Source organism: Catharus ustulatus, chromosome 14, assembly GCF_009819885.2.
Source record: "Catharus ustulatus isolate bCatUst1 chromosome 14, bCatUst1.pri.v2, whole genome shotgun sequence".
Classification (NCBI taxonomy): Eukaryota; Metazoa; Chordata; class Aves; order Passeriformes; family Turdidae; genus Catharus; species Catharus ustulatus.
This window is the reverse complement of record NC_046234.1, coordinates 5,674,939-5,702,917: the sequence shown is the minus strand read 5'-3', so window position 1 is coordinate 5,702,917 and position 27,979 is coordinate 5,674,939. Positions and strand designations below refer to the sequence as shown.

The following is a 27,979-nucleotide window of genomic DNA, read 5'->3' as shown; positions in this document are numbered from 1 at the left end:
CACCTCTCCAGGGGAAGGTTCATCCTGCATCCATTATCCCATCCTGGCTTTGGACATTCCCAGGGATGGGGCAGCCACAGCCTCTCTGTTCCAGGGCCTCCCCACCCTCACAGGGAAGAACTTTTCCCAGTGTGAACCTACTCTCCTAGTCTGAATCCATTTCCCCTTGTCCTGTCACTCCAGGCCCTTGTAAAAAGTTTTTCTCCACTGTTTTTGTGGGCTCCCTTCAGCTACTGGAAGGCCACCCCTAGGGTGGCTTTTTTCCAGGCTGAACAGTCCCAGCTCTCCCAGCAGAGCTGCTCCATCCCTCTGATCATCCTGGTGCTCCTCTGGACTCTCCCCAGCAGATCCCTGTCCCTCCTGTGCTGGGGACAGACCTGCCCAGGCTCACAGGGGCTGAGAACCAAATCCCTGAGCCCCTCCCAGTTATGTTTGTGCCAGTCTTGGCCTTAAGCCACAGATCCAGACCCCAAATTGTCCCCTCTGCCTCTAGCTGGAGGGTGACATTTGGTGCAGCATTCCAGAACATCCAGGTCCAAGCTGAGCCTGGGGGAGGAGATGACTCCAAGTTGAGTTGTGGCCTGACAGGCAAGATAGATGGAACTGGGCTAAGCCATTGGCTAAGCTGAGCCTAAGCTCAAGCACAGCTACCCAGTGCCTCTGTACCCAAATCTAGGGCCACAATGTCATTGTCCCTGGCCTGAGGTGTCACAGGTAACACAGAGAATTCAGGGGATGGCAGCAGGGTCAGCAAAAGGAACTTTCACACAGGAACATGAAGGTTCATGGCTGGCTCTTCCCCCTGGGTCACCCCCCTCGTATTCAGGCTTTTCAGGCAGTTTGGAAACAAAGCCACCAGGTCAGGGTGTGTCACCTCCCCTCCTCCCCCAGAGCAGCAGAAGAGCTGGTGGAAGAGAATTAGGGCAGGAGAGGCCAGAGACAGAGAAATGGGACAGCAGCAGGGGCACACCAAGGGTTTAATGGACTTGAACTGCCAGAGCTCCAAACTGGCCCAGGGCTCTCCTGCATGGCTCAAGAAGGGAGGAACTGGACAGGAACTGCCAGCAGGCTCCCACTGCACTCAGCCCTGGGAAAGGGGAAGAAAAAGCCTCTGCAGGACAAGCCTCTGGGCAGGGGGGAAAAATGGCAAGTTTGGGCAATTACAACAAAATCCATGTCCTCTGCTGGGGGCTGAGGGCTTCTGAGGGCTGCCCTGAATGTGAACCTAAACCACAGCCAAAGTAATCAACACATTTCACAGATTTCACCCCAAACCATTGCTACCTGAGCAGGTAATTATTTTGTTGTTCACAGTGCTGTGGAAAGCTCCAGTCTATCAATGCCACCCCAAACCAGATTTCCATTAGATGCCTCTCCTTTCCAGCACAGATCTCTGAGGAAATGCTGAATTACCACCAGGAAATGAAAACTCACAGTTTTTAACTTGGCAGGGCCAGACTGACCATAAAACCACCTCTGTATCAACCAAAAAAATAAAATTCACATCTTCTATTTCAAAGCATAAGATTTTCTGATTTGAGGAGGTGCCTGTGCAGCCAGCACAGAAGGGATAAGAATCTTCCCTGGATGGGATGGCACAAGCTCCAGAGGTGCCAGCAGAGATCCAGATGCTTCCAAGGAGCCACTGCCTTGGAAGTAAATCTCAGCCAGAAAATGGAAGAGCAGTTTAAAGTTTGTTTGAGGTTTTTTTTCCCCCACTTTCTTTCTTTTCTTCTCTTTCTTTCCAAACTTACCATGTTGACTTCAGAGATCTGGTCAATGCTGGAGATGTGGATGCTCATTCCCACTGTGACAGGGTTACCTGAAACACAAATAGGCTGGGTTAGGACCAAGTGCTCCTCTCTTATCTGCAATATAAGAACTGCCTAGAAATGCATGGATTTCATTTGAAGCAGCCCCACATTCCCTGAGTATCATGGAATTGAATGTGCTCAAGTGATTAGATTTCTCTCACTCCCAGACTTACAGACTCACCCCAAGGAGTAGCACAGCCTAAGCTTGATTTTTTTTTAATTCCTGGAAGTTAATTACCCCCTAGTAACACAATTATCTCTGGTTATTCCAAATAATCCCTTCAGAGACCATCAGTAGGCTCCTAGTGGGCTCACATGAGGTGGTCCTGATTGACCACACAAAGAACACAGCACCCAAGCCCATGCAAGCCACGGGCAGGAAAGATGCTCAGCTCACTCCTCCAGCACTCTGAGCACTCAGTCTGAAAATCCCAAGTGAGTTTGAATGCCCAAGGCACCAGACAAGTACATGAAACAGATCTGTGAAGTAAAAAAGCAGCATTTGTAAGGTGGCTTTTCAGAGCAGAACTCAGGTTAGAGAACAGGACAGGCCTTACAGTGGGGTTTAAGCCACATAAAATAATTTACAATGAGACACACACCCCCTACCAAACCCAGTAAAAACCCTCCTGTAGCTGGAGATGGGGTTTTTGCACATTACCCCTCCCCTGCCCAAGCCAACAACCCCAAAGGCAGAGCACAAACCCAATCCCACCCCAAGAAAAGCCCCTTTCCTCACACATGCCAGGTGGAAAACGATCCCTTGCAATGCATCACTAGAAAGGGAAAGGCAAGCCTTTGTGCCACTCAAGGTATTAACTCTTCCATGCACTCATTAGTAGATCTAAGTGCTGAAATATTTACAGATAATCATGAAATGGCTTAGAAAGTAATTAGGAGATTGGGGGAGAGGGGAGAACCACACAACTGGAAATGAAGTGATTTTTTAATTATGTGTTACCAGAAGTAGGGAAGCAGTGTCATTAGGGGTGCCTTGTGATTGGGTGTGCTGTTCACCGAGACCCTCTGCTGCAAATTAAGCAGCATTATCCTTTAATGGAATATGAACAACACTGAAAACATCAGAATCAACCACTGTAATTAGGCCCTGCTATGCAAATCTCCTTAAAGAGGCAGAGCAGGCTCCAGCACCCCGGGCTTGCTGACAGGGTGCCTGAGGCAGGGCTGCTCAGGAGACCTCGAGGAGCCTCTGAAATCCCCTCCCAGCCACATCTCAGCTGTGCTTGTACCTTCATCCTTCACAAGGGACCAGGTGGGGAAATAACCGAGAGTCACAGGGAGAGACGATGCTCCCGCAGCCTCCCTGTGCCAGAGGCTGACACAGGCTCAGCAAAGCTTTTAAGGAAGTCTCACTTTGATAGTTTGTCTTTTTTATTTTTTTTCCCCCTGAAATCAGGGTCTTGTGATAGAAGCCATAGCAGGAGGAGGAAGTCAGCGCTGCCCTGAGGATCTTGCAGGCTAATTAGTTACAGGAGGAGAGTCAGGGCCACGCACAGGGCTGCAGCACAGCCTGGGAGAGCCACATTCCCATCCCAGAGCTTTTCTGCCGTGCAGGCTGTTCCCTCTGATGCCTTGGGTTTTAGATTTTATATTTTTCAGAACTCTGCTGCTTAGTGTGTAACTCTGAAACTTCATGTTAGGTGTTAGTAAGTTCTCTTCACAGGGGAGTTAGACAAAAACAATTCCTTTCCAGCTAGAGCATCAAGGACAACTGATACCCAAAAAGCAGAAACAATGGCTAAGGGAAGGGGGCAAGCCAGGGGGCTGAGACTTCATAGCCTGGGGCTGTGGTTGGATAATTGACCCCAATATGAAGATGAACCAAATATTATAAAAGTGTAAAAACTCATGACCAGGATCCATCTTGGATTTGATTTGGGTGTAGCCCTGGCTGGGCTCTTGCACTGCCCAAGGTGTATCCTTTCAATAAATTCCTATTTTATTCCTTTCAATAAATACCTATGTTATTCCTTTCAATAAATACCTATTTTATTCCTTTTTATTCCTTTCAATAAATTCCTATTTTATTCCTTTTGCTCTGTCAAGTCTCCATCCCAGGTCAGCCTTTCCAGGTGACTCCTCCAAGAGTGCCCCAGTGCCTGCCTGGGTTCCAGCCTGTCCCCAGCCGTGCTGGTGTCACTGTGGCACTGCATCCCCTCCTTCCCCAGGAGCCAGGGCTCATTCCCCCAGTGAGAGCAGCAGGCTGGGTGCTGGGAGCAGGGCAGCAGTGGGATATACACAGATATCTGTCACAGCCAGAGCCCGTGCAAGGCGCGCTATCCGTGCAGACATTTGTGCTGTGTTCATCACCATGGCATCCGAGCCCGGGGTCATGCAGTGACTCAGTGTCAGAGGCAGGGACAGCTCCAGCTCCCCACTCCCAGCTCCAGGAGCAGCTCTGGGGTGGGGGGAGCAGCTCTCTGCAGAGTCAGCAGGGCTCCTTTTGGCACTGCCAGCTCCTCCACGTTCTCTGCCGGAGAATTTGGGAGGCTCTGTGCCCACCTGCGAGCCCTGGGGTGTGAGACCCATGGGTTTCTGTGTGTGACTGTCCTACAAACAATGAGTGCAAGCCCTGCCTTTACTGCCCCTGCTTCACCTGGATGCCAGGGAAGCCTTTTCACCCTCTCCCTGTTAGGAAGGCTGGCTCCCAGGCTGCTCAGGACAGGGGTTCAAGAGCGTGGCCACAGCCAACACAAAAATATGTCCTGACTCTCAGTGCAGCCCAATGGAAAACCAGGCCAGCTGGTGCCCAACATTCAGACTTTAAGTAGTACAGAAAAATAAACAAAGGACATCAATTCTGCCAATGTTAATAGCTTCAGGCAAGAGGGATACAAAAGTAGGGTATTTCAAATATGGGATAACATCATCTCTGGATTTGTCCAGAAGAGACAGAACTCTGCATTTGTGGATCCCAGACAGGGCAAAAGAAATAAACCTGGTATTAAAGGCCCATGCTTTTATCTGTGCCTTTCCAGTGGGTACAAAGAACTAGGTTTTCTCCCCTTAAAGAAAAAGCTTCTGCCTGGAAAGGATTTGTGGGCAAGATCACGAGGGAGGGAGTGTGAGAAGTTCTGCCACTTTTACCAGTGAATGGCACCCTCACACATCCCTGTTTCTCACCACCACTGGAGAGTTCACCAACATTTTGTCCTGAAAGTAGTTTGATGCCTGAGAATAATGCACTTGGGAAGTTGGGAGGGAAGCAGACAAAAGAGTTATAATAAAACCTGTCCCTTTTCTGCAAGTGATACTTGTCAAATATAAACACAGTCAAGGTAGAGAACAAGTTGTGCTAATCTGCAATATTTTCCCAGCAACCAGTTATTATTTTCACATTTTATTTTATAATGCATAAAGCCCCAGCACCTGGAGTCACGTTGCTAACAGAAATAACTCGGCACAAGTGCAGAGGAAAAGTTGTGTTTCCAAGCCTGTGTGTGCCTGCACTCCAGCCAGGGGTGATGGCAGCCTGGGCTGGGACATCTCTCCCAGGACTCAGCCTGCTTCTGAGCCTGCACAGCTCACTGAAGACAAAAGCACAAAATTCATTGAAACAGGGAGGTGATAATTCAGCTATGGTCTGAGCTGTCCCCTCTTCCCTCCTACCCAAGGAAGTCAACACCAGAGCAAGCTTGGGTTCCTCTGCTTCAGATCTCCAACTGCAGCACAGACACAGCCAGGAAGGCTCCAGACCAGTGGGCAGGTGAACAGAGCTGGATTTATGGTCCACTGAAGCCACATCATTTTTATGAACTCCAGCCAGCGCTTCAAGGCTCCTGGTCCCTGCATTCCTGACCACGTGGACTTGGCACTGCTGGCACAGCCAAGGTTTGCAGTTGCTGAGGGACAGGGATCAGCCTGAAAATTACCCTTTAGTCTGAACTACAGGAACAAAGGCGTTAACAGGGTGTCAGAAATTTCACAGCTCCTCTGAACAATACCTTCCTGCCTTTCACTGCACTGAAGGCTTTTCCTAGATACCCAAAACCCAAATCTTCCCTGCAGTTTAAATGTAGTTGGGTCTCATCATTCCCCCCCACCCCACGACAGTGAAAGAATAAATCAATCATCCTTCCTTAACAACAGCTTTTATGTTCTGAGAAACCATGACATCCCCCTCCCTCCCCCACCCATACTGCCTTGTCTAGATTAAATGCACCTGATTTCTTCAACCTTTCCTCAGAGGTCATGTTTTCTAAAGCTCTGACAATTAGTGCTGCTCTCCTCTGGCCTTTTGCCAATTTGTCTACATCTCTATTTTAAAGCCTGGTATCCACAAACCAGCCGCTGAAGCGATGACACACTCATACAGACAAAAGAAAAAGCAACCTTCCCCTGTACAGAATCCTCCTGACACCACAGGAACATCTCCAGACCTGCTGCACCCATCCTGGGAGCTGCTGTGTGTGTGTAGGAGGTTGGAGATGGCACAGGGGCAGTGAGCTCCTGCCATCCAAGTGCATCACGCGTGCAGCAGGAGGGAGCACAGCCCTGTCTCTTCTGGACAAGAGGAGAAATTATTCAAGACAGCTTTGTGCATGAGCCTCAGCATTCCCTGCTTGCACCCTGCCTGTGGCATCACCAGTCTCTGAGATCCCTGCAGCAGCAGGAAAGCTGCTTTTAGTTCTTCTGCTGAGTAAACAAAGCCAACCAGAGAAAATTAGAGGCTTCAGTTACTAAACCTACATATAGAACAGGTCTGTGCCTTACGCTGCAATGGTAAATACCCATAGGCATGGGACTCCATCCATGCAAAACCCATCACTGCAAACCCTCCAGAAGCTGAAGGGCAGCCCCCAAACAGCCAGTCCCACCCTGCACTGCCTGGTGAAGTGTTTCTGCACACACAGGGTGGTGCAGGCAGGCAGGGAGGGAGCCAGGTTTGCTGCTCTCTTGTGTTTTCAGTGGCCCCCCACCCAACAGAACCAGCTCCTGGGGCAATCTCAGCCTCACCACAGGCATGCCCAGCACACCATTCCACTGCCAGGACTGCTCCCTTATTCTTCACTCCTGAACAAGGCAGGAGCGTTCAGCCTCTACTCGCTCTTGCTGCAGAAAATGGCTTGTCCAGGCTGGTGCCTGTGCTTTGTTCCCAGCACTGAACCTCAGGGCAGCCTGGCTTTGTGTCTCCAGCTCAGACCCAGCCCCACGTCACGGCTACGTGCGGCCCTGAGCCGGTTACACAAGGCCTGGCACACGGGTGAGCTGGGAGCCAAGAGCTCACAGGTAATTGGAGGTGCAGAAGGCAGCACATCCAGCACCAGGCTTGTTGCTGGCTGAGAAGCTGCTGCCAGGATGGAAACATTCATCCTCTTCATAAATCTCCCTCTGGCCCTCCCCAAACAGATAGCCTTGATTCATTTTCGGCTGATGGGCTAATTAGTCCTGTGCCGGAGCTTTTTGGAACCACCCAAAAGATAACTCAGAGGCCAGCCTGTTGTCAGGACACTCAAATTTACAGCACCCAGTGCAGGCAGAATGGAAATGCTCCTGGGTTTTCGGCACACAGGAAGATTGCAAGAGTTCACAGATTGCTGTCTGCATGATAGCTGTGCTTACAGATCTCAGGACAGGCTCTGCTGCAGCACTGAGAGAACGTCTCAAAAACGCCAGCCAGCAGGCTACACAAGCCAAATCACAAAGAAGTTTCCCAACACTGATTTTCCTGTTCTTTTCCTTTTATTTTAGCTTATGTACAGCATCAAGCACAAACTCAGTTCAGTGTAAACGTTGCTTGAGGAACAAGGAAAGTTGACCATGTATCATGAAAGCAGAAATGTTCTGGGAACCACTTTCATCCAGCATCTGATTTGCAGTGACATCTAGAACCACTGAGTTCAGCAGGGTCCCTTAAGAACCTACTCAAACTTTTCCAGTAAAATCTAGGTTTAAACATCCATTTAACACTTTCTAATCCTTTTCCCATCTGTTTTTTTTTCCCACTCTTATTTCCATGATCTCTCCCCTATCCACAGCCAGTGCTCTGCATTTCTTTTGCCAGGTTTAGCACAAGAGCCAGGAACATCAAACACATTCAGAGGCTGATAGTGAAGCTTTCTCTCTACTCCCAGCAGGTCACCCCTTGGAATCCCCTGGATTTCAAAGGGCAAAGCCCTCCAAGGCTTTACACTTTCAGGCACTGAGAGATGGAGAAGGAGAGGTGGTCTCAAGGCAACTCAGCACATCTGGAATTGCCTTTTCGTCTAGGGGGGAACACATTTTATGAGGGACTTATCACTGCTGAGGAACCTCTCAGTGGGATTTTGGGGCTAAAATACAGGGCCCTGGCCTCCAGGGTGTCTGGGGAGTCAGTGCCTGCTCTTTCCCCATGGATTCATGGTTCTGCAGGGGCAGGAAGGATATCTACCACCACTGGTTCCCATGGAGACTGCAGCTGCTCTCCAAGTAGGTCTGGCAGAAAACATCTTCTTGGGTATGACAGGTTTCCTGCATTTCCCCATACTCCTTCAGGGAGGGTTGGCCCTTTTTACAGCACTGAGCTGATGCTCTGAATGAAATTTTGCCTAACCCTGGTTTGAATTCCATCCATCCACACCACACCAGGCACAGCACCACCCTGTGCAAGGAGGATAATGAGGATTTCCAGCCTGTGCCATTCTCCTCTCCTGGAATCCTGGCACTGTCACCTCATCCAGTGAGACAACTGAACTTGAAATATTCATTTAACAGAGGGGAATACTTGAGACTTCCCAAGGAAAATGCCAAGCTGGAGGAAGCTCTCACCAGCATGATGATACCAAGGACAACACAGAGGTGGAATGGAGCACCTAAGGAAGGGTACAACCACAGCACAGCTCTTGAGCAGACTTTTGGAATATCCAAACAAGAACATGGTACAAGCAATGAGGCTCCTGTTCAGTGATGAAGCAGGAGCCACAGCCCTGTGCTGACCCCTGTTCCTGCCAGCACTGCTCCCTGAGATGCTCTTGGCAAACACACAGGTTAACCCTGATACCAGCAGCCACAGCCCCAGCCTGCTGTCACAGGGAGTGTCCCTATGGATCTGAGAGCCACAGAACATCCCTGTGGGTTTGAGAGTCACAGAACATCCCTGAGGGTCTGAGCAGTCACAGAACATCCCTGTGGATCTGCACATCACAGAATATCTCTGTGGGTCTGAACATCACAGAACATCCCTGTGGATCTGAGCAGACACAGAACATCTCAACAAACTGTGCCTGCTCCTGAGCCAGGGCTGAGGGATCCTCCTGGAGGAACAGTGCTTTCCCAGGACAGGTGTAGCACCCATTCTGTGCCTGTTCCAGGGCCAGCAGAGAGTTAAGGAGCACAATCTGTGAGGCACAGTGGATTGCCTAATCTATCTCACAGGTATTTTTAATGGATTAGTAGGTATTAGAGTGGGATATTGCAAGTATCCCATGGAAATTTGGAAGTGAGAGAGAACAATCAGCTGGCTGCAAAAACACTGTACAAGTTGTCCCAGAGGGATTGAAGGATTACAGAGGAAGCTAAATCAAGGTTGATTTTAAAAGATGTTGGTAGACAGCTACCCAGGCTGAATAAAAACAAGGTCTCAAATGTACAGGCTTAAAAATGGAACAAGGGAGCAGACACCAACCCTGACAGCATCTGGATTGCCAGTGGACCCAGTCCAGCAGAGCACCTGTACACACACACACAGGGTTCTCAGCATTAAAAAAAAGTTACTGACTACTCAGAACATCATCTGTTCTTGGAAGAGGCCTAGGTCAATATTCAGGAGATAGATTTTTGAAGCTGTTTCATCCTCAGTGATGAAAACACTCTCCCAACAGCTTCTGCCTGTGAATCTCTTGCCCACGTGATGCACATTTGCAAAGGTTACAGCAAAGCAAGAGGAAAATAAGTTCTCAGCTTTGTCAGGCTCTGATTTAGAGACACACAACTGCATCACCTCACCAGAACTGACCATCATCAGCCTGGCATTGACCAGTGGGTCCAAGCAATCAACTCTTTGAGAGCAACTTTACCAAGGGGGCTGGGAGCCAGCTCCCATCCTTCCCCTAAAGCTGGCAGTGCCCAGCTGAGCCAGCAGCCAGCCTGCTTGCAGGGATGTCACTGCCACTGCACTCTTTGTTGGGACACTGCAGAAGATGGATCCAGACCCGACCCTTGGGAGATGAGAGCAGTGCTGCAGACTCTGGAGGATGGGACCCCACAGCCCAGCTCTGCAGGGCACACGCTGAGTTCCCCTGCTGGATCCTCTCTGCAGAGCTGGCACTATGAAATATCACATTTCCCTGTGTTTACACTGAGCAAATCCCAGGAAAGCAGAGACACTGAGCATCCCAGGTCCCTCCAGCTCTCCTCCACCAAGAGTAGTAGCAGGAGGACAGCAGGGCTTGCCAAGCAAGTGCCTCTTGTAGAGTGACAGCAGAGCAGCACAAGCCAGGCTTGTTCTCCCCAGCAGCAGTGTGAAGCATTGTGCCCACGCTGCTCAGCCACCCCCACATCGCTCCACCTGAGAAGACTTCCCTCCTACCTCTGTCAGCATCCTGGCAGGCAGTGCATCCCTCCAGAGCAGCCCTGGGGCTCAGCTCTGCTGCCTGGGGAGGCTGCTGGACTCAGGAATAGCCCAGTGCTTTTGTTTTCACTCAGGTCCTCAGAGCCTGTGACTGTCCCATCCCCTAGGGCCAGCCAGGGCACTGCCAGAGCCTCTGCTCCTCCAGCTGGGGCAGGCTCAGAGGCCTTTGGCACCCCCCTGCTCCTCCTTTCCCAGCCCAGCACCTGTTCCCCTGCCTTGCTTCCTTCAGAAGGGATTGCACACAAACACGAAGCACTTTGAACTCCTGGGTGCAGAAGCAAGCAGGGTATTTAACCAGGTATTTAACCATGTACAGAGCACACTCACCACAGGAGCTGCCCCATCTCCACCTCCCCAGGCCACTCTCTGAGAAAACCAACCCCCAGGACCTATCTCAGCCTCAAAACCACTCTGTACAATGGCAAATGTTCAATTTTTCTGCCAGCTCTGGTGCTGCAAGGTCCACAGAGGCACACAGGTTTCAAAGGTTAGGGCTGAGTCCCAAGCACTGGGATCCCCCCCCAGCATCATAACACTCCTTGCAGAGCCAGGAGGTAGGAGTGCAGCAAAATACCTGGAAAACCACAGAATCTTCTTCTTCACAGCCAAACCACCCCCAAATCAAAGGTGGTGCTGCTGGATGTTGGCACAAAGGTGCTGACCCCGCTTTTCAGTGCTGGAGCTTTCCTGGCACGTGAGCAATAAATGTTTTCTCCATGGAGGAGCCTCTCTCTTGTGTGCACTGGAAATATCCTCCCCAAAGCAGCTGCAGACCTGGCCTGGGCTATGGGAAGTGACCTGTCTGGGAAATCAGCCTCACAGTTACCAGGTCCTGAGCCATCTAATCCCCTTAGCTGCAAATGAGCTGAGCCAAATTAATTTAAATGGGTTAACACAAGCTCCTCTGTTCACATCAAATCCGTTTCTCTGCCTTAGAAGTGTTTGTAACAACAACAAAATACCTGGACTTGTCATTTTTATCAAAGTGACAGCAACAAGGTGTTTTCTCTTTTTTCCTCCCTGTTTTAGTTATTTTTATGAGTTTGTCACACCTCCTCATCACTGTTTCCAGACTCTTGTTTTTAAAGGATGTAACTCCTGGATTGGATCTAGTTGGGCATCCCCAGCATGTGGGGAAAAATCAAAAGGAACAAGAGGGCCAGGGTGGGATCTGGTGCTAAACTTGTGCCATGCCCAAGGTTGTGCTCAGGAGCAGTCAGGACAATTTACAGGGCAAGTATTGAAAAAATTGAGTGAGTCAGGCCTGAAAATATCAGTGCATTCACATTAAATTCATATCTCAGTCAGGAATCACGAGAAACAAAGCACACACATGAAAACAAGCCTCCCCCTTTCCAAATGCCATCCATGGATGAGAAGTTTGTATCCCTCCATTTCTGAGGCTCTTGGATTGATTTGTTCAGGTGGTCCTGCCCTTTCTGAAGATCTTACAAAATTCAATGGTGACCAGGAACTGCAAGAGTTTTGTAGGAAAAAAGATTCTAAGATGTTCACTTTTGAAAGATTGCCCCTGTGCTGGTGCCTCCATTATTTCAGTGAGACTTGATTTGCAGTAATGTCCGGGACAAAAGTTGCCTTTTAGCCCAGAACCTCTTTATTAAGACATAAAACTAAGTCCCATTTACTCACCAAAATAATTGCTTTCACTCAGGATGCATGGATGAGTGAATCTTGCAGAGCTTTTACATATATATTCATCTCCAGCAATTCATCAACACAATAAGCACACATTATTAACTTGAGTACTCATCAATTTCTTTTTTCTGGAGCTTCAAATACTAGCAAGGAGCTAGTGTGCAATGGGGAAGAAAAACATGTAGGGGAACTTGTGATAAATGTTCTATTTTTGCTGTGAAAGGAGGATAAGAATTCAGCTCATAGCCTACCCTCTCCTCACTTCCAAAAATTTCCTGCCAAGCTGAGATCCTTCTCCAGGGGCCAGGAGAGTGGGTTTTCCTGCAGACCTGTCCAGGTGACATCTGTGACCTGGGTGGCCTCTTCTCCTGGCCTGGCAGCTTCTGATCTTACACCCAGAGCTTTGCCACTGTCATGGGCACCCCCTTTTAATGCATCCCCCCCTGGACTGGCCAGCACAGCCCTTGGACGTGGCTTTTCCCCTGGCACAGGGTCCCCAGCCTGGAGATGTCACCTGCTGTGGTGTCAGCACCAAGCTCCTGAAAGGGAGCAGTGAATCATCACAGAGTGCAAGAGAAGAGCAGGAATTACTCCAGGCAGCTGAGGGGATGTGCTTGGGAAGGTCTGCTGGCCACAAAAGCCACCCTGGGTGTTCTGTGGAGGAGCAAGGGGCACTCTGGTGTTCTCCCAGCTCAGCTGCCTGTCCCAAATGTGAGCACAGGGTGACAGAGGAGCCAAAGCATTCACCCAGTTTCTTCCCCTGCCACAGGTAAGAGCCCACCGTGGTTTTCAGTGGCTGCAGTGGCTTTGCAGGCTCAGGGTGGAGCCTCTCTGGGGGACAGGGACAGGGACAGGCTCTGGTGTCCCTCCTGGCTGACAGCCCCTGGGGATTCACTGAGAAGCACAGGAGTGAAAGCTGAAAGCAGTGCAGGACCCCCTTCCTGGCTTTCCTGCTCTATGACATGATCACACACAGTAAATGTCTTTTCTGCCACGTTTAGTGGTTTGTTAAATATTTTGACAATGATCAAATTTACAAAATTTCAGTTTTTCTCGGAAGGGGTGTTGAGCAAAGTCCTTCTACTTCATCCACCAGAAGGGGAATTATTTGTGAACATAAATTAAGAGCTTTTCCTATGGCTACACCATGACATTTCTCTGCCCACCTGCCTGTTCCCTGTGGGGATTCCACAGGACACCACCTCTGAAGGAAAGGTCACAATCTGGTGGCCCAGAGCTCAGGAGGGGCTTAGGTCTGTTCTCACAAATAAAGAGAATAGCAGGAAGCAGAGCTTCCCAGGGCCCCTCCTGGTGCTGCTGTGGGTTTTTGGCATCACCCCCAAGACCTGCTCCCTTTTGGTGTCCCCAAGGTGTAAAGTGGCCCCAGTGGTGGCCCAGCCTCCCCCAGGTGGTGGGGAGGATTATTTAGTCAATAATTGCACAGCACAGGAGCCTTACTGAGATCTGTCACACAGAGTCCCTAAAACCACCCAAAACCAAATAATTTTTGTGCACACTCAACATCACATCCAGCTCAGGCCTGATTTGAGAATCCTTTTTGGGGAGTGATGATGTCCAGGGCAGAGAGAGCACAGCTTGATTTCCAGAGCCCAGGCTGAGCTGGCAGAGCTGGCAGGTAGAAATATCTTGTTTTGACTGGTAAACTGAGCAAGTTTGACATGGAAACCACTGAGGGAGAATAAATATGGAACAACAAGATGTAATTTTACAGAGTCTCTCTTCCAACTAGAGCTGCACTCAGAGTCATCCCAGAGCTGAACTACGAGGTCCTGAGGTCTAGGGAGGGGAATTCTGGACACAGCCCTGTCACAAGCACAATTATTTAACAGCACTGTTCCTGCAGGACTGCAAAGAACAGGAGAAACAGAAAGGGGAGGGGGGAAAGATCAGAGGGAAAAAAAGAGTTTTCAGCTGTGACACAGAAGCAGGGATAAATGCCACAGCCAGAAAAACAGCCTATAGGAACAGCATGATCAGTGCTTCCCAAGCCAGCCTGAAATTCCTGCTCTGCTCACAGCAAACAGCAGCTCCCACATCCCAGCAGGAAGGAGAAGAGCTCTGCTTCCTTCCATTTCATGGAACAGGCTCAATCCCTGGATCTCCAGAAAATCTCTTTAGCTGGCCAGCCTGTGCTCCACCACCCACCTTTGCCCTTTCTCACACGAGATGTGAATTCTCTGAAAGCCCTCGTGCCTTCATTAGACACATCTTTTGTCTGGTCCATGTTTCTGGTCATGCTTTAACAAGTGCATGATATTCCACATGAAATATCAAGGTATAAAAACCTCCAGCAAGAGCTCTCTGCAAGAATGGATTTTACAGACCAAAACTCTCAGTACCACCAGAAAAACCCCTCTTACATCCTGACACTGCAGCAGCCTCCAACTGTTTTTCTTTGAACCAGACATAGGTGAGAAAAGTGACATGCACGCACAGATCCTCTTTCACACAGCAGTAAAACCACAGCACATTCCTTGGCTTTTCCATTTGGTGTTTTATGGATTAAAAATACTTCTCTGCCTAACTGGGATACTGGGAGTCTTAGGAGATGAACAATGCAGGTATGTAAAGCTGCTCTGATGAACAGCTCCAGGGCGGTGGGAATATATTTTGAGTAATCAAAAGGACTTCTACTAATGGATTTTCCACTCCTTTCACATCCTGCTTTCAGTGGCAGTCCCTCGAAGGCAAGTTTACTGGCAGGAATAATCTCAGAAATGGTGAGTGCTACGTAGATGTTTGTCAGGGAGGAGAGTGGGTCCAGGTGATGTGGCCAAACATCCTCCAGACTGGCTATAAACAACAATCTGCTTTTAGTCAGATATTTAATTAAGAAGTATTGGAATTATTCTGCTAATCAGTAACTCGAATACATTGCATCTTGATGTAAAAAAATAATCTATGACTAAGGGTGGAGGTAAAATTCCTGGAATAAAAGCTGTGCCCTGGGCAACCAGATGCATTTATCCCACACAGGCTTGGGCAAAAGCATGAGAATCAGCACCTCCTCCAGTTGCAGTGGAAGTGCACTGGAATGGATGACAGCAAAACTTCATGTTCCCCACTGGACAGCAAATCCTGAGAAGCAGGCACAGCTCTGTGGCAGGCACACAGCTTGCTCAGAAACCCACGTTTTGGGCTGAGACTCAGGGGAACTCATCTCCATTGCTGTCTTCCCCCAAAACTGCCCCCACTGCTCTGTGCCAGAGATTTCTGTCTCAAAAGGAGGATAATATGTGTGGCCACACATGAATGCACAGTGTGCAGTGAGAGGTTCACAAGCTCTGTCACACTGGAGGAAGGGGCTGGTCTAATATCCTAAAATATTATTGCCCTCAAGAAGAAAATCGTGAGGAAAACAAAATGGATGGAGGTTAGGTGGAAGGATGCCCACTGCTGGATGGATGTCATGGAGCCAGTTCTTAATTAAACTGTCCCCAGCATCCTTGCTCATTCCTTTTCCTTGATTGATAGAGGATGGATTTGCAGGAGGGAGGCTGCAGTGAGTGAGAGGGAAGCCCACAGGACAGGGAAGATGTTTTTGTGGCTGAGCCCTGTTCCTCAGGACTGGATGTGTCACAGGCTCTGTGCTCTGTCCTACCCGCAGCTCAGGATTTCAGTGAACTCTGTGTGTCCCTCTCTTGGGGCACTGGGGCTGAGCACTCACAGCTGTGGCTGAAATCAATAGGAGCTGTGCTCCAAACTGGCTCCAGCGCTGCAGAGCATCCTGGAAAATCACATTTTCACTGGGCACCCCTCAGCAGGGGATACCTTTGGGTACACCTTGGGCAGAGGTGTGAACACGCTCCTGCTGTGCTGCTGTGCTTGAGAGCAGTCACAGAATCAGCTGTGCTGTGGGGAGAGCAGGTCTGAGCACAAAACAGCCAGGAGAGCACAAGTCCAAGGTGGATTGGGGTGCTCAGTCCCAGGCTTGGCATCAGACAATCACCTCAACCCACCCCAATCACCTCAGCTGTCCCCCTTGCCATGCCCCCAGCCTGTCCCCTCTGGAGAGAAGGCAACGAGAAAAATCAGCTCCATGTGCAAATGGCATCTTGTAGGGCTGCCCAGGAGGAAGCAACGCTTGGACCTTGCCTCCTGATGCACAAGGAAACCAGATATAGATCCCCAGAGAAACCCCAATCCTGGCTTCTCCTGAAGTCTTGTGTGTCTGACTTTACAGCCTCCAAGTCCTTTTCGCAGCGTGTATTTCGTATAAAAAGAGCAAAGTGAAAAAAATAGGCATTCCGTCATGTGGCAATGTGTTAACATCCACATATGTCCCAAGAAGGACGGGATCCTTTCATTTCCTGCCACTTCACTTAATGAAGTAAGACACAACAGCAGGAGGTTGTCATCTTCCTTCTGGATTAGCCCTAGAGAGGATGTGACCCATGGTCTGGAGCCAGAAGTCACAAAAACTGGGGAGGAAGTGGGGGCTGCACAGCTGCAGCCAGTTTTACTGACCAAGCACGGCCTTTTCTTAATGCTCTTTGTTCAGGAAGGAAAGGGGCACTCCTGGCAGGTCTGCACCTTTCCTTTGCCCTTGGTGACACTGGGCTTTACAGACTTCCCAGACAGCTGTGTCTCTGCCTCCTCAATAACTCCTTTCTCCAGCCTGATCCATAATTACCCCTCTGCTTTCTAACCCAGAGCTGCTCTCCTGCCCAGCCTCGGTGTGGGGACAGGAGGGTGACATTTCCTGCAGGAGCCAGCCTCTGTGAAGTGCAGCATTTCAGATTCACCCGTGCCCAACTCTGGGCAAGTCCTGTCCCTGGTGGGACCAGAGCCTTCCTGCTAAATCTCAATTCCCTGCCCCAAAAGGGCTGGTTCAAGGCATCTCAGAAGAAAAAGGAGAATTGAACCTGGCTGCTCTGAGATTTAAACATTTTTTGCTGTAAAGAGGAGGGGAAAGCTGAGAACTAAAGCCTAGGAATGCAGGTGAGCAGCTCCTGCCCCAGGCAGGCAGCCCAGGACCAGCACCCAGTGCTCCCTTCCAGCCCCACACCCTGGTCCTCCTGCAGCAGGATCATGCTCTGAGGTGCTGCCCCACACCAGAGGCAGTGGGGACACAGCCCCTGTGCCAGCCAGGTCGCTGGTGGCCCCAGGGACCCACCTGCTCCACATGCACAGGGCCAGCCCTGCAGTACATGCTGCCGATTTCATCCCCCAACATTTTAGGACAGGAAGAAAAGAAAAAAACCCCAAAAACCAGCACGTACATGTTTTGGCTTGTTCTCAGAAATTTCTGAATCATTTTTCCCAAAATTTCCTCCCCCCTCCCCTTCAAAAATCCAAAGCAATCTAGCTGCCTGCAAAAACACCACCACCACCCGACATGCAGTGGAAAACAGGGACGTTTTGGGAAGGTTTTAACAGTTCCACCAGCCTTGACCATGGAAAAAACCAAATTCCTTCCAGCACAGCACCACTAAGAGCAGCTGTGTGCTGGGCACACAGGGCTGGTGGGGCAGGGAAATAACAAAACCCCCATCCCCTGCTGCATCCTTGCCAGCCAGAGCAGCCACTCAGCCCCGCCAGTTTTGGAGCCCTGAACCACTGACGATGCTTCACTGCAACACTTTATGCATCAGCAATCATTTATTTTTACAATTCTGGCTTTCAAGTGATGCTGTTACACAGGGAAAGGCTGAGGATTTCACCCCCAGCTCCACTGGGTTTGGAGTGGCCACTGAAGAAGGAGCACTGGGGAATGAACAGGGCAGGGGAGCAGGGCTGGGTGCCCCGGTGGATGGAGGTGTGATGGAGCAGAGAGGAGCTGGGAGCAGGAGGGGCAGGGACAGGGAGGGGGAAGGCCAAGATGTTGCAGCAAAGAGGGGTTTGGATATCCCAAATGAGAGCAATGAGAGCTGGGAAGCCTCACCCATGACACAAAGCAGAGAAGCAGGACACAGGCTCATTGCAACCCAAAACCCCCTAAGTGCTAATTTTCCTTAGGGAAGTTTGAATTAAAAATGGGGCAGGGAAAGCTGCTGGATCTACAGGCATGAAAGCCCAGGATTTTCTGTGCAATCCCGAGGGCTTCAGGGTCATTCTGCTCTCAGTAGGCATTTCCAGATGCTTGCATACCCCCCAGGAGAAACACCAGGAGCCCTGCACTCCAGGAGGGCTGGCAGCAAAGAGCTGAGAGTGCTCTCACCTTGCTTTTGGCTACCAAGACCTGCAAATGATGCTGGAAAACCATCAAGAGCCATCTGCTTGGAACTCTTGCAAAGTTTTGGGCTGGGAACGTTGCACCAACAGAGAGCAGCTGAGTCACTGAACTCGAGTGGGCTCTTCCTGCCATTCCTTCATTGCCTGCTCTACCCTGGGGCAATATGGCCTTAGTTTGCTTTCTTTTCTTTTCTTTTTTTTCTTTTCCCTTTTTCCTCCTGTGGAGCTAATGCTTTGGAAAGTGAGTGCCTAAGAGCACTCACAAGAGCCAGGGTGCTGCTCTGAAAGCTCTGCAATGATTCCCAGACATTTTCTGCAGCATCCCCTGCTCACCAGTCCTGAATCATGAACATCCTGCTCGCCTCGTGGTGTAATTAGTGTGCTGTATAAATCACCCCAGGCTGTCCATCCCTCAGCTGGATGGCTCCCACCTGTGATTTGGTGTCCACAGGACCAAACCCCTCTCTCTGCTCTCTCTGCATTGTTGCTGCTCTTGCAGGACCAGGACAAAGATCTCCCTCATGGAGAGCTGGCTCATCTTGCTGTGTCCTCCTGAAGGCTGTTCCAGATCCCTGCCTCAGCCCTGGCCAGACCCTTTACACCACGACCCCTCCTGTCCCCTCAGTGCCTGTCCCACCCTGGCAGTGTCCCACATGTCCCCAGCATGGTGTGACACTCCAGGCAGCTCAAACATGAAGGGGACAGCCCCTCAGGCTGCTCCCACCTCACCAGGATGCCTTTCTGCTGGAGCTGCTGCCTGATTTTTCCATCATCTCTACACAGCTCCAGCTTTCCCCTCTGGTGTCCCCCCACTCAGTGAGCCCCCAGGTGAGCACATGGCCCTCCTTGCCACGGCACCACCCCTGAGAGCCGAGCTGCTCCTCAGCCCACCGGGGCTGGGGGAGAGGGAGACAGCGAGTGCCTGACGCTTCTCAGCCACTCAGCTCGGCCCAGAGCTAACGAGGCATCTCAAAATTAAAAAGTGAACTGCAATCCCCAGCAGGCCTGTCCTCCTTTTGGCATTAGCCTGAGTTCTCTTTCTCCTTTTCAAAAAAAAAAAAAAAGAGGGCTGGGGAGCTGCGAGTTGTATTTGAAGCAACACATCCTGGGCAGGGTGCTGGGTGAGCCTTGGGGCTCTCAGACTGTGAGGGGCAGAGCTGCCTCACCATGGCCAGTGGTGCATGGGAGCAGGTTCTGCCAGTGCCTTCACATCCACAGGGTCCCAGCCCCTCCTGCTCTGCAGGAGACACCAGGACGTGCAGGTGGGACACTGTCCACAAGGCTGGGGGGGGGACAGTGCAGGGTGACTGCCACTGATGTGGGGGCAGCATGGCAAGAAGGAAACAACTCTGCTGCAGGAGGAAAACATGGGGAAAGCAGCAGGAAAAAGCAGGGAAGGGAGGAAGGGGAGCCAGACTGCTTCATCACGTTGGTGGGTTGCATTTCTCACGTGGGAATTTGTCTGGGAAGGACCTTGCTGTGCCCACAGCTCTGGGGAGCCCAGTGCTGGCTGCTGGGACCTTCCTGCCCCCAGTGCCTCGTCCCTGAGCCACAGAGAGCTGGAGGCTCTGCCTTTGCAGGCACAGCTCACCCTGCTTCATGGGCAGCTTTGCTCCAGTCCTGAGCACTCAGGCAGGCAGCTGCCCGTCCAGCCTGCCCCCCTGGTCACTCCTGGCCAGCCCTGGGACAGCTCCATGGCATTCCTTCAGGGCACAGGGCTGCCAGCAGGACCTGCACCCCTCCCAGGTGCCCCTTGGGCGCTCCCAGCTCACCCTACCTGCTGTTCCCAGGGTGAGAGCACAGGGGGTGGTGGGGTTGTCTCCCCCACAGTTTGGGTTTACACCCCTTTAGCCCAGCTGGGAGGCAGGGGAGGGGTGCAGGACAGCCCAGGCGGAGCACAGGGCAGCCCAGGTGGAGCACAGGGCAGTCCTGTCCTCGGGATAGTGGAACTGGAGCTCCCACACGTCCCTGGGAGACAGCCAGGCTGCACACATACAGGTCCCAGGGCTTTGCCCAAACTGTGCCTTTTCCAGAGCACAAAGGAACCCACAAGGATCATCCAGTCCAACTCCTGACCCTGTCCATGCCACCCCAACAACCCCAGCCTGTGCCTGAGAGCATTGTACAAACACCCCTGGAGCTCTGGCAGCCTTGGGGACGTGACCATTCCCTGGGGAGCTTTTCCAGCTCCCAGTCACCCTCAGGGGAAAGAATCTTTTCTTATACCCAACCTGAGCCTCCCCTGCACAGCTTCATGCTCTTCCTGTACGTTCTATGGCTGTGCCAGCTGCACACAACTTCTTGGGGAGAACTTCACCCTCTCCACAGCAGGACTGTGGGTGCACTGGGAGCCACACAGGGTTAGACAGCTCCTGGCATGATCCCACTGGGTTTGATCCAAATCCCAGAGAACTGGGCACAGCAGTGATACAAAGAAACTTCCACCCCTTTCCCCTGCTTTTGCAACACCAACCATCTCCAGCTTCCAGACTCTTGTGTCAGCCCAGCTGGAAATGCTGCAGGAATTTTGCCTGGATAAGCTTGTCCTGGGGCAGGGAGCCAGGGATGCTGATGGTTTGGGCACCCCTGCACCATGAGCACCAAGGGGCTCCCCACCAGGACCTTCTCTCCTGAGCAAGGGGAAGGACAGGAAAAGGTGAAGAGTGACAGTGAGGAGATTACAGGGAAGGGGGTTATGGTCATAATTGTATTTGTTTGCTTGAGTGAGGAGAAATGCAGCTTGCACTTTGGGAATCCAGAGTAAAATCAAATGAAATGCCAGGGCTGCCCAGCCCCATCCATCCTGCAGCCCGGGAGGATGCAGTGCCTGCCCAGCCCAGCCCAAGCACTGCTCAGATCAGCAGAGCCCTGCACTGAAGGAAGGGCAGGCCCTGTCCTGGTGCCCTGGGGACCTGGAATCAGGAAACAAAAGCTGCTGGACCCCGAGGCCGTGGCTCCCTCTGCTCTGTGACTCTGCTCCCCTCCTGCTTTTCTGTGTCACACTCACTGCCACGCCTTTACACTGTGGGTCTCCTCCAGTTCTGTGCCATCTCCACGGCTCTCCCCCTCATAAAATGGGACTGCAGCAATTTCTGTGATCAGGGCTGGCCAGGTAACAGGGGCATTTCATGTTTGCTGGGCAGAGCCTTCAAATCAAAGCCAGCCAAATCCCATGCTCAAAGGAGAGGGAAGCTTTGGGAGCCCTGTGTGCTGCATCCAAAGTGTGTCCCCACTGCACTGGGTGACTCCCCAGGTGCTCCTGAGCTCTGTGGAGGGATGGGAATCATCTCCCCACCCCTGAGCCCTCCCTGAGGCCAGGGTGCCAGCACCACCTGAAAATCCCTGTTGCACCTTGGGGTAGAAGAAGGAGATGAGGGTGGTGGGGATGGTGATTGTGGGGATGGGGGGAGGCTCTGCTGGAGGGTGTGGGGTGGTCAGTGCATGGGGCAGGTCTGGGTGAGGGGCAGGGAAAGCAGAGGCTTCAAGGAGAGATGGGTTTGGTCATGGCAAACAGCAAAACACTGGGGTGCTTCAAAACCTGACGAAATCAGTGAGGACATTCCTCCACTCCCAGGTTCTAGGAGCTGTGGATCAGCCCTGCTGGGAGAGAACTGCTCCCTTGAACCACTAAATAATTGTCCCTGGGCTCTCTTCCCCTGAGAGCCCAGGCATGAGCCTGTTTCCATCAGTCCATGAGAGGGACACCTTGGTGTGCAGCTGTCCTCCTGTGGGCTGAGCATCCCCAGCCCCACACATGAGGAGGAAACAGCATTGCCCAGAAAAGACTTAAAACAGCCAAGCTTGGCAGGCTGAGCTCAGAAATCCTCAAATCCCCTTCCCTGTGCTTTTCCAAGAAATGGACCTCAGCTGGACCTGGGAACATGACAGTGCCCAAAGATTTCCCATATTTCATCTCCACCAGGTCCTTGTGGTCCTCCTGTGTGCTCACAGGACCCAAGGGAGGAATTGAAGATCCTCCTGCTGCATGGCAGCTCCCCAGGGAATATTTTATGCCTCACTGTTGCTGAGGGAGCAGCTTTGCTCAACCTCAGGCCAACCAACAACCCCACCAGCAATCACCTCGATCCTCTGCAGGGAAAAGAGCCAAAATATTGGGAGCAGAAATGGGTGAGGGATGATGTGATGGAGGAAAGCTTGGAGCAGAGGAAAAGCTGAGTGTCTCTGCTGTGACAAAATATCCCCAGAAATGTCCCACCATGGGCAATCCAGTGTCTGCAGAGATGATGGAAGGAGAGGAGCAGCGAGAGCAGAAGGAGAGAAAAGTGAGGGAGGAGGGCATAAGGATGTGGGGGCTGGGGATGTCTGAGGGGAGCACTCCCTGTGGTGTGTGGGTAGCCCAGGGGCCAGCACAGACCCAGAACAGCCCCTGCCCCTGTCCCTGCCCCTGCCCCTGCCCTGCCCTGCCCAGCTCACACCGTACCTCCAAAGTCAGGCCTGAGGCGGACGTCATAGCCCTTCAGCAGTTTGTCCACAATCTCTTTCACCACAGAAATATTTCCAGTGGAGGGGCTGAAAGACAAAAGAGGAGAGTTCTCGTCATGCCTTGTGACACCAGGGATCCTGGCCAGGTACCTCAGCATCCTTCACACCCCAGAACCCCTCAGCCATGTGCACAGCTCTCTGATTCCTCTCTCACTCGTGTTTTCTGTCCTTGGCACAGCTCCCAGCCCCCCAGCTGCCCACAACCCCCCCAAGCCATCCTGGGAGGTGCTCAGAAGTCTCAGCAGTGTTTTGGCTCCTCTCCTCCAGCTCACCCTGCCTCCAGGGCACCCCAAGCTCTGTCCCTTGGTGTCCCTGTGGTGTGAGCACCCCTCAGTGAGCACCCTGGCCACTGACCCACACACCTGGGGGGCATCCCTGTGCCCTCAGAGGGAAGCACAGACACACAGAGGCAGAAATGGTCCTTTCTGTCCCCAGGCTGTGCGTGGGGCAGCTGCAGCCTGTCTCTCCAGGGCTCAGTCCCCTTCCCCAGCCAAGCTGGGCTCTTGCTCCATGCCTTACATCACCCAGCACAGATCTGGCATGTCCCAAGGTCCCCAGGTGGCCCCCAGCAGGGACCCTGCCCTGTCACCCAGCCCAGGGCAGCCTCTGCTTCTCACTGCACCCAGGGGGTTCTTCAGGTTATTGGAGCAAAGAGCAAACCCTGCTCCTTGTCCCCTATGGCCTCAGTACACAGCTGATCTCTGCCATGTAAAAATCCAGTTTCTGCCACTCAGCATCACTGTGACTTCTTAGCAACGCAGATCAGGAGGCAGAGGCAGGGAAGGGGAGTCCATCTTCCCCTCGGTGTGCCAGCAGCAATCCTTTCCCTGGCAGCCCTTTAACCTGCACACACGGGGGGCACATGCCCTCCTGAACACCAATCCATCCTTACAGCAGGAAGGGAGCTCCTTCTAACCTCAGCCCAAGGGCCAAACCAGGCCTGAAGGTGGGAAAGCAGCGAGCAGGGGATGCTAAAAATACCGGACCTATTCAGTGCTGCGGGGTAGATGGGTTTGTGCCTCGGTGCCACCCTCGTCCCCTGCTTTGCATGAGAATGGAGACCCTGGCGCTGGCAGGCGCTGCTCTTTGCACTCACCCACCACAAGAACCCTGTCAGCACCGCCTCCCACATCCATCCCAGCCAGCCTGGACAGCGGCACCACGGCCTCTGTGCCTGCCTGGACACACGGACACACAGACGGACAGGGTGCTCTCCTGGCTGCACGGAGTGGGAAGGTCTCCCTGCCTGTGCACATGGGCACAGGAGAGCACTGGGTGCAGCCACAAAACCTGCTCAGATGTGTGGCCACATCCCAGCCAGGGGCTGGCGTGCCTGGGGGTGCCTGGAGGTGACAGTGGTGACAGAGGTGCAGACCTTGCTCTGCTGTGATGATGCTCTGGGCTGCAAACACGATGTATGAGGAGCATCTGTGGGCTCCTGAGGTTCCCTGGTGCCCAGCCTCTCGCTAGGGGTGTGGGGTGAGGCAGGCAGGACCACCTGGGAGCCTGGGCAGCTCTCAGGGCTCTGGATGTGCAGGAGTTTCTCAGCAGGGATGTGCACATGTGAGGCAGCACTTGGAGCCCTTGTGCTGGCAGGGGAAGGGGTCTGAGCTCCCCTCTGACAGTGGCAGAGCCCTTCCTTGCATGGCTTTAATCACTGTGAAAAGGGCAGAGAGGTGTGCTCAGGTGGGCACTTGCACAACACCGTGTGCCTTGCAAGGTCCACTTGCACCTGTGGATTTCTCTGCAGGTGTGTGAGGTTTTGAAGCATGTAAAACACAGTTCTGTCACTGAGGATCGACTATGCACCAGCGTTTGCTCATCTCTAGACAGCCATACCTAAGTACACAGATTTCTATATTCATAACATGGACACTGTGCATTTCTCAGGGGATTTAGACACCTCTGTTTGGCTTGTTACAGTGCATGAACTCAGGAATCAGTGTTTACCTCATTAATATAAGCAGGGAAATTGAGGCAGAGACAGTAAACAATGTGTCAGGGGCCCTGCAGAAGGGGGCAGAGTGGGAACAGGGCCACAGGGACTCATTCCTCCTCAGCAGCTACAAGGTGGCCTAGTGAAGGAATAAACCACCATGATTAAGGACAAGGTCTTTTTCCTGCCAGTGCTCCCTCTGATCCAAAAAGCCACATCCCTCCCACTGAGGAGGCAAGTCGAGCATTTGCCCAGCTGTGGGTGAGCAGCTGCATGCCAGTGCTATTCCTGGCAAATGTGGGTCTGCATCCTCTCAGGGAGCACATCCAGCCAGCCTGTGATCTGAATTCAGAGCTGTGCCCCTGATTCTGTGTCACTGGGCATGTGCTCTGCATATCCACGTACACTTGCAGCCAAACATCTCCATCCCAGCACCCCGTGCTGCTGGCTGGGGTGTGTAGGAGTAGCTGGAGGCTTGTGCACATGGAGAGTGTTTGGTCTTGGCTGTGCACAGATACACACGCAGAGCCTGGGTGAAAATCGGTGCTGGGTGTGCAAACACATGCAGGGACACACCTCAGAGCAAAGGGGGCTGCTGTGGGCTTGAAATGTCACACATCTGCTTGGACAGGGCCATGTGTGTCCCCACACAGAGGGACCACGCAGGAATGGTGTGGGCAAGGTGGGTGCACCTGTGTGTGTGTGTGTTTGTAATGATGGGAGCACAAACCTGGGTATCTACAGCCCCACCAGGACCTGTGTGTGTGTTTGTAATGATGGGAGCACAAATCTGGGTATCTACAGCCCCAGCAGGAGCTGTGTGTGTGTTTGTAATGATGGGATCACAAATCTGGGTATCTACAGCCCCAGCAGGAGCTGAGTGTTTGTAATGATGGGAGCACAAACCTGGGCACCCCCAGCCCCACAAGGATTAGCGTGTGTGTGTGTCTGTAATGATGGGAGCACAAACCCCCAGCCCCACCAGGACCTGTGTGTGTGTGTCTGTAATGATGGGATCACAAACCTGGGCACCCCCAGCCCCAGCAGGAGCCGAGTGCGTGTCTGTAATGATGGGAGCACAAACCCCCAGCCCCAGCAGGAGCCGGGTGTGTGTCTGTAATGATGGGAGCACAAACCCCCAGCCCCAGCAGGAGCCGGGTGTGTGTCTGTAATGATGGGAGCACAAACCCCCAGCCCCAGCAGGAGCCGGGTGTGTGTCGGGAGCGCTGCTGCCCGAGCAGGGAGGTGCCAGAGCCGGCCCGGCAGCGCGCAGGGACAGTGGCACCTGCCCGCAGGTGTGCGCACGGAGGAGCGAGCGCGGGCAGCGCTGCTGCCGGCTGTGGAAGCGGCGGATGAGCGAGCAAACAGGTGTGCCCCGCACACCTCGGCAGGGCTGGGTGGGCTCCGAGTGCCGGGAATAGCTGCAGGGGATGCTCGCACTCCCCCGTGGCACGCAGGGCAGGTGGAGCCGCGCTCCGGAGGTGTGCGGTGACACACGGCTGGCTGCGCACACGCACGGCGGTGGATGGCACCCACGGAGGAGCGTGTCGGTGCCAGCAATCCGTGAGCCGTGCGGAGCCATCGCCCCCGGAGCTCCGCAGAGCCGGGGCTGTGGCACAGCGCAGCGAGGCGAGCGCAGGCTCGGCCGTGCCCAGGCTGCCTGTGCCGGTGTCGCGCAGCTCCTGCGGGCTCCATGTTCCCCTGCAAAGCCCTGAATCCGCCGGGCTGGGGCAGGGACGGCACAGCCCTCTGGGTGCGCAGGGGCTGCTCCTCGTGCCGTGTCCGAGCATCCCTCCTCCCCCCGGAGCGGCACAACAATAGCGGGCGATTTGGGGAAGGAACCCCCTCCCCTTCCCCACATCCAGCGCGATGGAGAAAACCCCAAACAAGACAAACAAGCCCCGTGCCAGCCCCCGTGTCCCTGCAGATCGCAAGCCTTACCTTTGCGCACAGCAGGCGACACAAAGAGCTGCTAAAGCAGAGACGATTCCACTCAATCTGTCTGCCTGAAATGTCCACATTTCCACAAAGACGAAGGATGAAAAAAAAAAATCTTTGGAGGGGAGGGGAAAGAAAGATGGATCTTCTGAAATCCCCCTCCAAAAAAAAAGGGGGGGAGGGAAAAAAAGAAACCAACCCCCCCCCCAGTTAATGATTTCCTAGAGAAAAAGAATAATGAAAAAAACCTAAAAAATGTGGGGGAAAAATACCCCCCCACTCCTTCAGTGCCAGTCAAAGAATTCGTTTCTTCTTCCTTTCAGCATCCTCTCAACAAGAGACATCCTCTGGCAACGGAGAAAATCCCAAGAGAAAGAAAAATAAAATGCCCCAAAATGGGCTCAGCAAAATGTGAAACCGAATCTCACAGGTACGCAGCACAAGAAGAAGAAGGAAAAAATTTAAAAAAAAAAAAAAAGGAAAAAGAAAAAAAAAAAAACAACTCAGTGTCCCCTGAGCACTCCACTTGGATTATTTTTCCTCCTGCTCTTTTGCCATCCGGTTCTGCAGATGTTGCATGGCTCCTGCTACCCACCTTCAGAGAGGAGGAGGAGGAGAAAGAGCGTGTGTGTGTGTGTGTGTGTGTGAGAGAGAGAGAGAGGGAGGGAGGGAGAGGGAGGACGTGTGAGTTTTCAAGCAATATGGTTTTATTCTGGATTTTACCTATTTGCTCCCCCTTTCCTCTTTATTTTCCGAGGGGGGAAGGGGAAACCACCCAGCCCCACCGTGCACTTATTTTATTGTAGGGAAATCTCAGGCTCGTCACTTGGGAGGTTTTCTGAAAAGGCTAAAAAGAAAGAAAAAATAAAAAAGGAAAAGCAAATGCAGCCCGGTAAATAAAAAAGATACATATATGCATGTGTAGCAAATAAATAAATGGCTGTCTGCGGTAGGAGCTGCTCTGGCAGGGGGGGCTGGATCTCCCTAGTGCTGCTGCCGCAGCTCCTGTGGAGTTTTGCTGCTCATTGCAAAGTCACAAGAGGAGGGGAGGAGAGAGGGAGTTTGTGCTTGGGGAGGGGGACTCTCCGGACAAATTGGGATCCTGACGTCATGGCTGACAGCATTAACCCCTGCTGGCTTGCAGAGAGGATGGATGAGCATTTTTGCTGAGGTGGATTTTTGGTTTTTTTGGTTTTTTTCCCCCGGGGAGGTGGGCGCAGGGATGATGATGGGAAAGGTGATGGCATTTTGGGAATTGGGGGGCTGTGCCTGGGCAAGGGTGGCTCAGCTGTGAGCGCTGGTGGGTGCTGGGGTTGCCTGAAACACTGTCACCAGCGTAGGCTGAGCTTCCTCCTGCAGCAGAGATAA

General features: G+C 52.3%; 1 protein-coding gene across 2 annotated transcripts in view; it reads right to left on the bottom strand.

Annotated features, from left to right (window-relative positions):
* Positions 1-27,659, bottom strand: part of LOC117002853 (gamma-aminobutyric acid receptor subunit beta-4) — a 73,468-nt gene extending 45,809 nt beyond the window's left edge. The window contains exons 1-3 of one of the 2 annotated variants that reach the window (XM_033072340.2): positions 26,615-27,659; positions 22,676-22,764; positions 1,755-1,822 (exon numbers count right to left, since the gene is read on the bottom strand). In XM_033072340.2, the coding sequence (XP_032928231.1) occupies positions 1,755-1,822; positions 22,676-22,764; positions 26,615-26,694 (237 nt within the window). In that variant the 5' untranslated portion in view covers positions 26,695-27,659. The remainder of the gene's footprint in view (positions 1-1,754; positions 1,823-22,675; positions 22,765-26,614) is intronic. The other variant, XM_033072339.2, reaches the window with a different exon arrangement.
* Between the last annotated feature and the right edge of the window lie 320 nt (positions 27,660-27,979).